The sequence below is a fragment of the Protopterus annectens genome, chromosome 4.part1 (assembly GCF_019279795.1).
Source record: "Protopterus annectens isolate FY-2018-M chromosome 4.part1, PAN1.0, whole genome shotgun sequence".
In the NCBI taxonomy this organism is placed as follows: Eukaryota; Metazoa; Chordata; order Ceratodontiformes; family Protopteridae; genus Protopterus; species Protopterus annectens.
In genome coordinates, this window is record NC_056734.1 from 916,848,307 (window position 1) to 916,862,206 (window position 13,900).

At 38.6% G+C, this 13,900-nt stretch overlaps 1 protein-coding gene across 1 annotated transcript in view; it reads left to right on the top strand.

Moving 5' to 3' along the window:
* LOC122801342 (fibrillin-2-like) overlaps positions 1 to 13,900 on the top strand; it is a 662,974-nt gene that overhangs the window by 259,356 nt on the left and 389,718 nt on the right. The window contains exons 28-30 of the mRNA XM_044070882.1: positions 3,606 to 3,707; positions 7,355 to 7,471; positions 8,902 to 9,027. Coding sequence (XP_043926817.1) covers positions 3,606 to 3,707; positions 7,355 to 7,471; positions 8,902 to 9,027 — 345 coding nt within the window. The remainder of the gene's footprint in view (positions 1 to 3,605; positions 3,708 to 7,354; positions 7,472 to 8,901; positions 9,028 to 13,900) is intronic.

Consider the following 13,900-nt stretch of genomic DNA (forward strand, 5'->3'; position numbering starts at 1 on the left):
AACCACCCAGAATAAATCAAATGTAAATCAAATTTGTGCATTACACTTGGATTGCATGTTGCACACACATGTACAAACACACACACACACACACACACACACACACACACACACACACACACACACACACACACACACACACACACACACACACACACACACACACACACACATGGGAATTCACTCAAAGAAGACAGGCATATTCTAAATTCTCCTGAGACCATATCCTTGATTTGTGAGGGGATATCAGATCCAGTGATGAAAAACAACAGGGAAACAGGAAGGGCATGCAGACTTCAACAAGAGGGTTCTCCAGTGCAGCCATCACTCTCAGATATACAGTTATATCATCAAATATTGAATGCTTCAGAGAATGAAAAAAACAGAAACAAAGGTCATTTTAGATCTCAAGCAAAGAAAACTACAAGCAGCACCCCTTCTGATGCTTACAAATACCGTAGTCAGCCATAGTCAGCTGGATCCTGAATGGCAAATACTACCCATAAAACTGGATAGGTAAAACGATACCAGATGCAATGTGGGAGGTGCTGGGCTGCTTGAGGGAAATGTCCTTGCAGATGTGAGGGGACTTCTTTTATTGTCATCCCAGTGTAATTTCACATCTCCACTGCTTTACAAAGTACGTGCAGGAATGATAGAGTTTAAAAAGAAAACCTCACAAACCACTTCTGCTAGCTACCTGAATAATGGGCTTTCAAACAACCCTCTCCCTTCTGATTGGGGAATGAATAAATCAAATGCTCAGCAGGGTGCTGATAATCAATAGCAGGGGAAGAATAACCAAAACAATTCTTATCTATTGAAAATGTATACAACTGCAATGCCTCAGAATTAAAGATATCTTACATTCCTTTGCTAAAATCAAATACAAACTCACATCCAGCTAGGTGCATGAATTACCAAGTGCAAACTCATCACACTCAATAATTATTAAAACAACGTCTACACTTTCTACACAATCTGTATTCAGGAACATCCCTACCACATTTTGTGGGCTTCCTAGTCACCCAAAAAGATTACACTAAATGTACATGCAGTCTATACTTTGATGTAACCTTTATGAATCCCCTTGATATTTAAGGCTGCAAGAAAAAAGTAAGAAACTAAAATTAGGAGGAAGAAAGTATGAACTACACTTGTGTTATCTGTTCAGTCAGAATGCTGTACACATAGTGTAGGCATTAATGAATCCGAGTCTTTTTCCTTAAAAATAAGAATGCTGATGGGGCAACTGAGAGCTGCACCCCACTCCAACCCTATTGATCCATACAAGTCCACACAACATCATAAAAAGGGCAAAACTGCAGTGTTTAGAGTATATTGTTTTGACAATTACCAGATGCAATAACTCATTAGGTTTCCAACCAGAAGTACTGCCACTGAGTACTTATGAAAGATGGTTAAAACATGGCTGTGACAGAAAGTTGTTTTGGTTGGCGTTTCACCTGCTGGAAGCCTGTCTATGCAGTTGGCCTTCCTCTTCATTTACTTAGGATGACATGCACGAACATTGTGACGGCACTTTTATTTATTCTGAAAATCATGTGCAAACACTTAAACCTAGAAAGCCCCATTGCCTAAATCTCATTTATAAACCTCCAGCCATAACCTGTAAATGTAATTCATTTTATAATGTGGCTTGAGTTGTTAACTATCAGCAATAATAATTCTTATAGGTTTACCTTGCAACTCTGCTTATTGCGTCAATACTTATGAGGTCAAAATGTTCTTTGCCTCTTATTTCTATGCTCCATACAGACCATGACTTCTGTATGTTAATGTATACATACCAACATATATACACCAGTCCCTGTGCTCCTGAACACATAAGCTCACACACACATGCCCAGGCACACACACTGACACACACACACACACACACACACACACACACACACACACACACACACACACACACACACACACACACACACACACACACATGCACACACATGCACATGCACACACACACACACACACACACACACACACACACACACACACACACACACACACACGCACACACACGCACACATACATACAGTAAAGCACACACACACACACACGCACACACATGCACATACACACACACACTCACACCCACACTCACACACAGCTCCTGCTTGCATACACACATACACACACACACACACACACACACACACACACACACACACACACACACACACACACACACACACACACACACACACACACACACACTAAAGCACACATGCACAAGCACACAGACTTACATGTTCTTACAAACCCTCATATAGGACTGGATTAATGACATGCATAAAATATGAATACATGTGAGACAATGCAGACAGACAGGCATCAGTTACATATTAACAACATTATCCAGAATGTGTAAGAATAAAATGTATTATTTTTGCATGGCATAATTTTCTCTTCATTTCCTACTAATATCAAATCAAAATAAGAAAATTAAATAAATTGTATTCTTGCGAAGCATTACATTTATTAAATGAAAAATTAACAATGGAAACTGATACACATGGCCTTAGCACACATTCCAAATGTACCACATATGCTACTTTACATTAATTACACTGTAAATTAAACACTGTTTTATACTAATTGCATTTATAGATTGGACCAGACATGAAAGGGATTCTAGCCGAATGAGGAAAGCCTAAAATACACCGAACAGTGCAAAGCCTAATATCATGTCTGCAATTATAAATTGAATAAAATAATATAGTCATCAAATAATACCATTGAAAATATATTTATATAACATATAATTACATTATTGTATGAGAATGCAAATAAAAGCAGGAATGCTATTATTTCATCATGTAGTATTAGAAACGTTCATTCCCATCTGTTAATAAATCTGAAATATCAAAACCTGCAAGGTAAGTTTATTATCCATATACTTCAGACTTAATCGCATGTAAAAATGGCAGGTCATTTTGTAGTAATTATGGGTTACATCATTTCTTTGACCAGTATCTACAACATATTAATCCACAGGTTCTACTATGAAATGAAGACTTCCTGAAAGTCACCATTCCAAAAGGAAGAAAAAATGGCCATTAATAAATCTGGCAAAAAAATCACTTTTAGGTGTTTTGCTTGTGTGCACATCTCTCTGCATCCCTCCAATGTACTGGGCAAGCCACCCTACACCCCACAATGTGATGGGCAAGTGCCCCTGCACTCTTGAGTCTATATATACCAACTCCATGGACACAACAACTTGAAAAAGTTTGGAATCCCCCTATACAAGTGAATCTTTGCTGGGCACAATTAGAAACCATACAGTCAATGAATTCCTAGGTTCAATGTTATGTCATCCTTTTTTTTCTTGAGAATTACTGCCACTAGAGCAATTTCATTTCTAGTATGTGTAGGAGAGGCAAACCTCAGCATGTAGAGGTCTCATACTTGTGCTAAACCACACTCAAAACTGGTTTTAATGTACTTCTTAAATATTATTTTAGGACCAGACTTCTGTTTTTTGTGTTTTGTTTTTGGTTTTGTTTCAATATGTTCTCTCAATTATTGTGAGAAATCTCTTTTCAGATGTTAATGTTGTTTTTATTCTTTTTAAGCTCAAATTAATGGATGCAGAAACACATGCTCCCTTAATGCAACTTGTACACAAAATAACACAACAGGAATTTCTAGCTGTGTTTGCAAACAAGGCTTTACTGGTAAGTTAAACAACATTTAAATACTGATCTACTTTTATTGTCCAGTTTGCAGAAGGGGGTTACTTCTATGATTTTGCACAAGAAAATTGGTTACTGTCAAGGATATCTCTTTATAGCTGATTTAGATGATTTTCTTAAATTACACACAAATAAAACATTGCCCATCTTAACTACTTATTTACTTTTGCAGAATGATCAGCACTACTTTTATTGATCACCACAGGTTGACAAATCCAGTAACCTGAAATGCAATTTGCCAAATTATCACTTATCAAGAAAGAAGAATAAATGCTCTCTTTTTCTGACCAGTGACTTCTGCCCTGGTCACAGCACCATGACTGCCCTTCTTTCCTTTCTTGAAACCATAAACCCCGAGCGCAACTCAGGCAAGTTCGTATCCACACTATTCTTAGATCTGTCAAAGGCCTTTGGCACCATCTCACACACCCTACTTATATCCCAGCTCTCCACCCTACACCTCTCTCCCACCACCATCGCCTGGTTTTCCAGCTGCTTGTCCAACCGCCAAAAAGCTGTCCAGTGGAAAACTTTAACCTCCCCCTTCCTTCCCACACCCACAGGTGTCCCATAAGGTTCTGTTCTTGACCCTTTTAACAACTTTCACCAATCCATCCCAGACTCATCTATCATCCAATATGCAGATGACACAGCAATCATCTGCTCAGCCTTCTCCCCCTCCAAGCTCCTAGCAAAAACCCAGCTAGCCTTCTCCAAAACAGAAACCTGGATACAGTCTAACCATCTGGCACTAAATGCAAATAAAACCAAACTAATGATTTTTTCCCCCTACCAAAAACTCCATTGACAAATCCACATTCTCCATACAGAGCCAAAACAACACCCTTCTTGAAATTATTCCCAACACCAAGCTTCTTGGCATCATTATTGATGAAGAACTAAAATTTGACACCCACATTTACTCCACAATCATGAAAATCCACCAAAAGGTAGGTCTCCTCTACAGGCACAACCACTTGCTAAGCCCCTCTACCCATCAAACTCTTGCATCCACCTTCCTACTCCCCTCCCTTATGTATGGTGCCCCTCTTTTCACCAATCTCCATCTTGGCATTCGGTCCAAACTTGAATCCTGCTACCACAAGATCTCCAAATTTGCAACCAATTCAAAAAACTCATCCCACCATTGCCACTTCCTTCTCACCCTCAACTGGTTTGAACTACCCAACTAGCTCAGTTACCTACAACTCACCATTTGCCCACAAGCTCATCTTTAAACCTGCCAACTGCCCAGCTCTCGCTACTTCCTTAAAACCTTACATTCCCAACCGCTCACTCAGATCCAAAAAACAAAATCTCCTTTATGTCCATAAACCTGCATGACCTCCTGGCCATCTACTTGCCCTTGCCATGCTCCAACTTAAACCCCTCCCCCCTCATGCCACCTTGCACTGATTCATCCATCTACCTCTAATGTTACTTCATCCCACCTAAAACAATCACTCCCCTACTAAAAACTAATTTTCTCTCTACTATCTGTTGCATTGTACTCTCCAATCTCAAATATACTATTACCCTCTCCATGCATATTTTCCTCACCTACTAACGGCTAGTAGCTATATATTTGAAATGTTAAACCTACAATTGAGTTTATAACAAAAATATTCACTTTATGTAAATGTTGAAATTTCTGTATTGAATTATGTATTTTCATTTTTGTAACATTGTTACAAGACAATTGCAAATATCATGGAGCTTATCTGTAAATGTTTAATTAGCTGTATGAACTATGTCCTTTTGTAACATGTGAAATGCAACTTGCAATTATTGTGGAGCTTTTCTCCCCGGGCCTCCACTGAAAATGGGCTCTCCTTGGCCTAGTGGACTCCCCCGGTCATCAAACTTAAATACATAAATAAATAAATAAATAAATAAATAAAATAAAAATAAATAGTAGTGGAGATGTACATATATCTTGATACTTTCTGAGACAGGATGAGTTATACCAGACAAAACTAGCATGAGGTGCAGCCAGTGAGAAAGCACTTAATTATCTAATCCAGACAAGGGCATTAACTGCTGACTGCAAACTGTAAACTCCAGTACAAGATCTGCCTCTATATTAAATGCAGATTGTTTAGATTGGTCATGCTAGCGACCTTACTGAGGTTGCCCTGCACTTCAAGTGCAAAGTGCATCAGTTTACTCTAAGGTCGTCACTTTTTTTTCCAGATTATCCAGAAATCAGAGTGGTTGTTTGGTAGTCTGCAAATGAATATACAGACTCTGGATTTCTGTTTAACAGCACAAACAGAATGATGAAGATTGAAAAAAAAAATGCTGCAGGCTTTTTAAGGTGTGGATTTTGGTCCAGATTTCAGATTTGTAATAGGTGATGTGTAACTGCCCAATGACTTTTAAGGACTTTTCTCTTTTCTCTGTGGGTTTGAAACTGTGTATGTATATGAATGTGTATATGTACATATATACATATGTGTGTGTGTGTGTGTGTGTGTGTGTGTGTGTGTGTGTGTGTGTGTGTGTGTGTGTGTGTGTGTGTGTGTGTGTGTGTGTATGTATATAAATATATATATATATATATATATATATATATATATATATATATATATATATATATATGGGGGCTACTTCAATAGACTGAACGTTCACTTACCCAACTTTCATATTGCTGAGATGAAAAGGCCGACAACCACATAACACTGATTTCACAAAACACCAACTTTCCACTCCAGGTAAGTAACCTCTTTGCCACCCTGTTGAACTTTGCCTCTTACCCCCATGGTAGTGCGATCTTGGAGTTAGTATATTAATTTAGGGGGTGTGGGGGCACAGCCCACCACATAGAGGGCTGCGTGGGGCGAAGCCCCATCATGGGTGGTTTACTTTCCTTTGGTTATACTTTTTTTCAGGATGGCCAAGAGGTTACCTGGAGTGGAAAATCAGTGTTCCATAACATTGGTGTTATGCAGTTGTCGACCCTTTGTCTTGGTAGTATGAAAGTCGGGTAAGTGAACGTTCAGTCTACTGAAGTAGACCCATATATAGATGTATACATATATATATATATATATATATATATATATATATATATATATATATATATATATATATATACATATAAAGTTAAGTGTAAGAGCAAAGTCCCCTACATGTGAAGTACATGACAGCTTCCACTGCATTTTAGATTCAAGATTGGCTGGTTTCTTTCATTCAGTTAAAGCTTCACTGAACTGAAACTTGATAAAATATAGCAAAGGCCTTTAACTAATATTTTGCAAACGTGCAGTGCAGGTGACTTTAAGGTTCATGTTAAGGTATACTGAGGCCCATCGGTTGGGAACATAGATGACAGTTAATGCAAAAACAACTGTTGTACCTCTTTGTGTGTAACTTCTTTATTCAGTAAAATAAAAAAATGATGTAGAATGTTCCCATTTTTTAATTTGTAAAAATTACTTACTTTCATTGTTGTACCCCACACGCCTCCTTGTTAGTTTAGGTGGTCGATTTCCTACATATAAAAGTCAATGGACACAAAGGTTCCAAATACAGCAATCCTTTATTGAGAGTATCTCTTTGGATTTCCTACATATAACCTGTCTTCATTAACCCATAGACTTAATGTACATTTTGTTTATACCTCACAGGTAATGGAACAACTTGCACTGATATTAACGAATGTGCTTACACTAACTGTTCTCCTAATGCAACCTGCATAAACACACCTGGAAGTTACACCTGTATCTGTGCAGCAGGATTTACAGGTAAGCTAGATAGTCTTCCCAAAATGCAAGTAGTATCTCTCAACATTCACACAGCTGAGAATGGTCTGTTGCACTACAATAATTCTAATGCATAGTTTATCTTTAATTTGATTGTTCAGGCATTATCTGCAATTGCATATTTAGCTTTATTGTATATATTCAGCTGAATCTGTATTTGCAGACGTTCACTGGTCTTATTCTAAGGCACCTCCTAATGTATAGTATAAGAAGGAAAAGTTCCTAGAAAAAATGTTGATCTTACTTCTCACATATATGCATTAAACACACATTGCAAGCATTTCTATAATTATCACAAATGCACTTTTTTATTTTTATGATATTGATGACAGATATAAATTTGGCATAATGGTTAAGGTGTCTACCTTACAGATATAAGCTGCAGAATTTGATTCTCAGATTGTGTAACTGGCTAGGCTTAAAATGGCCCACAAGTACAGTTAGCCTAGTACTAATCTATGAACCTAAAATTAGGAATCTGCTAAAAGCTTCAATTAATTTAGATAATGCCAGGAAAGACAGTGCATGTCTTCTCATTGAATTAAGCTTGGTTGATTATGATTTTCTATAAAAACATAAAAAAAAAAAAAAACACATTCAGTCAGTCATTTCAAGGAGTGTTAAAATATTTTTGGTTGGGAAAAAGATCTACCACCACATCCATGAAGGAGTGCAGACCCTTTCACTTTTCTAACTATGGCAGAATGGAAGCATAACTCCTCAGGGCTGTGAAGCATTTGTACAACATTTTTTATTATGCAACTGAATCTCTCCAAGTGACACCAATGTGTGGGCGAAATCCAATGTAATTTCTTATATAACAGTAAGCCCCTTTAAGTCACAGCTGTATATCATATTGTACATTAGTTTATACAGGCTGAAGGGTGTTTCATGATGTGGATTTTGTGGTTTTGAGACTTATAGAAAATAATGGAACGTAACAGGTCCCTGCTGAACAAGGGCATTGAGTGCTGATTTGTCTAAACATGGGCTAAATTCTTCGCTAGGCTTATAAGGGCCTCAGGGCCAATAGGCTAGAAAGTTCCTATGATCCTATGTATAGGAAGAATGAGTTACAGTGGCCAGATAGAGCTGCATTAGTTTGCTTCTATTTTCCTTCATGATTTAATCTTCTTTTGATTTAGAGTGTAACAAAGCACTTGTTGATCGTGGACAACTTGTGCTGATTTTTTACATTAACAGTGTATGGAAGGCAAATATCTAATTACCCTCTGAGTTACAAAAATATAAAGTAAGGAATGATCCAAGACTGTTCACCTGTTTTACATTGTTATATGCTGAGATCTGTCATATCAAGCACTGGTATAAGGACAGTTATCCATATTTAACTAGTCTCAAATGAAGCAGCATGCAAAAACAACCAATAACATTTGTAATGTTTTATTTCCTAGGAGATGGACAAGTCTGTGTCGACATCAATGAATGCAACAACACATCTCCTTGTCGGCCTGGTATGACATGTGTAAATACAGTCGGAAGTTACATTTGTACCGCAACCACTCCTTCTCCCACAACAGGTAACTGATTAATATATTAGTGAATTACTACTTGAAATAAGTTTATCATTGGTAATAGATTTAAAACAGTATAGTCTTATAACAGAAATAGTAAAAGTTGCAAATAATCAACTCTACAAGATGAAAGCAATATTAAATTCTGTGTTTAGAATAAGTGATATAAATCATTTTCACTCTAATGTGGGAAGTTTAGGACAAATACTGCTCAGGTTTGCATTTGAAAAATGCATTATTGATGCTTAATGATCATATAAAGTAAAAGCACATACAGTTTTTAATAAGAAGAGGAATGTTAATACTTAGCAATCAGATAATGTAAGAGCCTTGAGTATGAAACAAAGTCCAAATACATTAATTCTACTTTTTGCTTTTCATTATTATGCAGTCCGTTAATGTCTTGTTTATATAATTTATTTTAAGCAAATAAATAATGTCTTTAATTGAGCTGGCAAACATTGTTTGCATAATTCTCAGCTTTTCACTGCTCTTTTTATTTTATCTATTAAATAAACTGACATTTCTATTTTTGCCTCAGTAATCATATTGCATTGAGTTTATTCATTATAGTTGTAGCTAGAAACCTCCCAATATTTCTCTTAGTCTTACTGAATTATTACTCAGTCCACTGCCAAAGCATTTTTCATACTGATGGGTAGAAGGACAATGTTGTGCAAGGGAAAGAATTGTAAAACTGAGGCATCAGAAAAAAAAATGATAAGCAGAAGAGGTCACAGTACAGTTTACTGTGCGACTTCACTGAGTATCGCAAGTGATATGTAGTCCATAGAGGTTCCTCAGCCATGTCAGGTATCTGTCAACCATTTATATAGCCATATTCAAGACTGTTTGTGGCAATCTAATTAATGATATCAGTATTAACCATAAACTCAAAGAAATGTGTGTAATTGCTAGGCAAAGAATGATGTCTGAGGCTTTTTTGAGACTGGCAGAAGTTCATAAACCATATAGGTTCATAGGTAGGTATTAGGCTATTGGCCCTAGGACCTATATAAATGCCTATCTAAAAAAGGTACCCTGGCTTTCACCACCAAGGAAAATTACTTTCCTGTGCCCCTGTCGAGCAAAGCCACAGAGGCGATCCCTGGGGTTAATTTCCTATTTCCCATCCAATCATCAAGATTTTTCTTGAAGAGTGCTAATGAGGAGCTTTGCTTGATATAGATAGGTAGTTTATTCCAGAGTATGAGAAGTCTCTGGGACAGGAATCTATCCCTCCAGCGTGTTCTGATTATTGTGGTGACAAGGTTTAGGTCCCTGGAGCGTGTAGCTCAGGGGGACTAGGATTATTTTAAGTGGAGCATGTCCAACAGCTCTGGGTTTGACATAGCTGTATATGTTAGGCAGAGATTAACTCTGAGTAGGAGATATGCGACGGAGTAAAGCTGGAGTTTTTTGAGACGGTCTGCTTAGGGCATCTGTTTGAGGCCAGTAATCCTCTTTGTGAGGTATTTCTGCGGCCTTTCCAGTTGTTGTAGATGTCTTGTGAGGTATATACCAAAAGGGGCATTGTACTCTATAATGGGTCTAATGATTGATGAGTAGAGGGGAACAATGACCTCTTTTTTCCTGGATGAGAAACCTTTTGTGATGAGGTGTGCCACGTAGAAGGATTTCCTGACAACTGTGGTGATGTGATTATCAAAGGGGAGACTACTATCCACCTGTGTCCCAAGGTCTCTTATCACCTGTATGGTAGCTCATGGGTATAGAGTTTTTACCAAAGGGGATGACAATGCACTTTTTGGCATTGAGCTTGAGGCCATGCCTTGGACACCAGGCTTCTGTCTCAGTGAGACCCTTTTGTAGGATGTCCACAGCGTTAGGAGTTTTGATTATGTCTCCTAGTTTGCAGTCATCTGAGAACTTTGTTAGTCAAAGACCTTCTGTGTTAGCCTGAACTTCAGAAATGTAGATACCAAACAGAAGAAGACCCAGAACTGAACCCTGTGGTACTCCACTTCTGACTGGTCTGAAGTTGGATTTGGAGTCTGCTACTTTCACAGTGTGTGTTCTGTCAGTGAGCCAGTTGGCAACCCATCTTGTGACATAGGGCTTTATACCTAGTTTAGTGAGTTTATCTGAAAATCCTGGTGAGATCTAGATAGTCTGTGTTAACCACCTTACCCTCATCTATAGCTTTGGTGACTGCTTCAAAGAAGTCTATTAGGTTTAGGAGACATGATCTGCCTTTTACAAACCCAAACTGGGTGGGGTCCACAGTTTCGAGATTACCAATGTCTTTGCTTATAAGTTCCATGATGATATGTTCCATGGCCTTGCAGACCAGGCTTGTTAGGCTAATGGGGTGGTATTTCCCGGGCTCATTGGTAGCTCCCCCTTTGTGGAGTGGGATAACCATTGCTGTGCACCATTTAGTGGGCACAAAGCCTGAGCTGAGGCTATGATTGAACATGGTGCTTAGGTGGGGTGTCAGTTCATTCTGTAGTTTGTGTAGCATGCAGCTTGGGATGTTGTCAGGTCCCATGGATGCTGTGTTTTTGGCTTTGGAGAGTGTGGATTTTACCTGTGCAGCTGTGATGACAGGAATTTTGCATTCTTCCAGTATAGATATGGGCCCATTAGAGGGTGAGAGGGGGGTAAAGTTAGCACTGAACCTATCTGCCAGGATGTTGGCAATATCAGTTGGTTCTGTATATCTAGTGCCATTGTGGTGTAACTCACAGCAGATCTGAGTGTTGCCATAGAGATCCTTGACATGGCTGTAGAATGTTTTGTGGTTGTCTTTAGAATCAGTAGCTTTGGAGGACTTTATAAGGGATCTCAGCTTCTTACTTAGGCTGACCAGGGAGTTCCTTCAATCATGGGATTTTACTCTTTTTTGCAACAGTTTCTTTCTTCTGTTGTAGAGTTTGCTTATGTCAGGGGGCCATCAGATTGGCTTCCTTTTTTTGGAGGATAGCATCCTGGTTCTGTTAGGGGTAGCATGATCCATGCACTCGTATAAGTGCTTATAAAGTGCATTTGTGTAGGATTCAGCAGTTGTACCTCTATTGTCCTTCCACATGTGTGTCGTGAAGTTTGCCACTTCTGCTTTAAGAAGTGTGAAGTTGGCTTTGGAGAAATTATTTACTATGGTTTCCCTACTGCGGGATGGGGGCGGGATGTGGATGTCTAGGGTGATTAGCTTGTAAGCGGATCTGACCAATGAAGAATTGACCTCTGTTGTGGAGCACCAGTTGCCCATGTTGGTAATAACCAGGTCTAGGATATTGCTGTGCCTCGTGGGGGTGTGGATATGTTCATCCAAGGCATTGGAATTTAAGAATTCCAGAAAATGTTGAACAAAAGAGTTGGTACATTAGTAGTTTTCCCAGTTAATGGTGGGGTAGTTGAAATCTCCCATTATTAGGGTTTTGGGTTGTACCCTAATATTTTCCAGTGCATCAAGAAATGAGGAATTGGAATCCTGGGGCATGGTGAGGGATCTGTAGCAAGTTACAATTTGGATTGCAGTCTTGCCCAGACTTAGCTCTACTTGGATAATCTTGGATGCATTATGCTGAGCAGCTAGCTTGGAGGTGTGGATATCCTTAATGAATATGGACACTCCTCCACCTTTAATGTTTCAGTCCAGGTTAGGTGGCTGAAAGGAGTGGTATGAATTATAGTCTGGTAATGCAGGGGTGCTCTCTGGAGCCTTGAACCAGGTCTCTGTCACTCCACAGATGTCAATGTTCTCCATTTTAAGGAGTGCCTCGAGTGAATGCATTTTGAGGTTTAGACTTCTAGCATTAAGTAGCATTACCCTCAGATTTTGCTTACTTGTAACTGTTATGGTGGTGAATTTGACATTTGACCCTTGCCTCAAAAAAGGCACTATATGGGTGGTAGGAACTTTAGCCAGTATCCAGAATCCCAAGGGTGACTGTTGCAGGCCATCTCTTTCAAAGCATCGTGGTCTGTTGATCAGGTCATCCCAGGCAGACAGATACTGGATCTCCTTAGAATGACACAGAAGCGTAGCCAATTGTTGAAGTCAATCATTTTGTCCTTGTACTGTGGTATCATTCTGGGTGATGGCAGGATGCTACTCAGGGCTAGGGTCATATCTGCCTGGGCTACAAGATCAGAGAGCTCCTCCATGTCTCTTTTCCTGTAGTCCAGGGAGGTACGTCTCAGGTCATTCACACCAACAGCCTTTTCTTACTCTAGCTTTAATTTTACTGAAGTTGACAAGCTATAAAAGGCATAATATGCAACTTACAAAACCAAAGTGCTTTATGTCCAGGAGAAGGAAGTAGCCCATGTCATTGTAATTGTGTTCCTTCACATACTTCTCAAGTGTACAGATTTTCACAGCATGTCCAGATTTTTGCCTCATATTTTTGGTTTGTTTTTCATTAAATTGTGGTTTTCTGGAAAATCTGTGGCAAATCATTAAAGATTGAAGTCAGAAAATAATGACAAGACATTTGAGTTCAGACTTCATACTCTTCAAACAATTCATGCTAATCCAAAACCTATTATTCTATCAACTTTTCTAAGTTTGTAAGAGCAATATTTAAAAACCGTCCCTATTTTTGTGCCTTTATCCCCCCCATTGTTTATGGCTTTGTCCAGATTTCTTGCTCTAAGAAAGTAAGAACTATGTTTCTTCAGAAACCCTATCATTACCATGTATATGATACTTACAAGACAGGATGTTTGACAGATCCTTGACTTGATTATGGCTCAAAACTTATGTGGGGGGACCACTAAGGATTCCTGCCAATTAATGGAACAAATCCTGTAAAAAAGCTATCGTTAAGTAAGATCTGCAGAATGTCTGCATTTCACTGCTTGATAAAGATGAGACAACATCTGTGGTATTGTCCAGCCTCATCCTATTTTT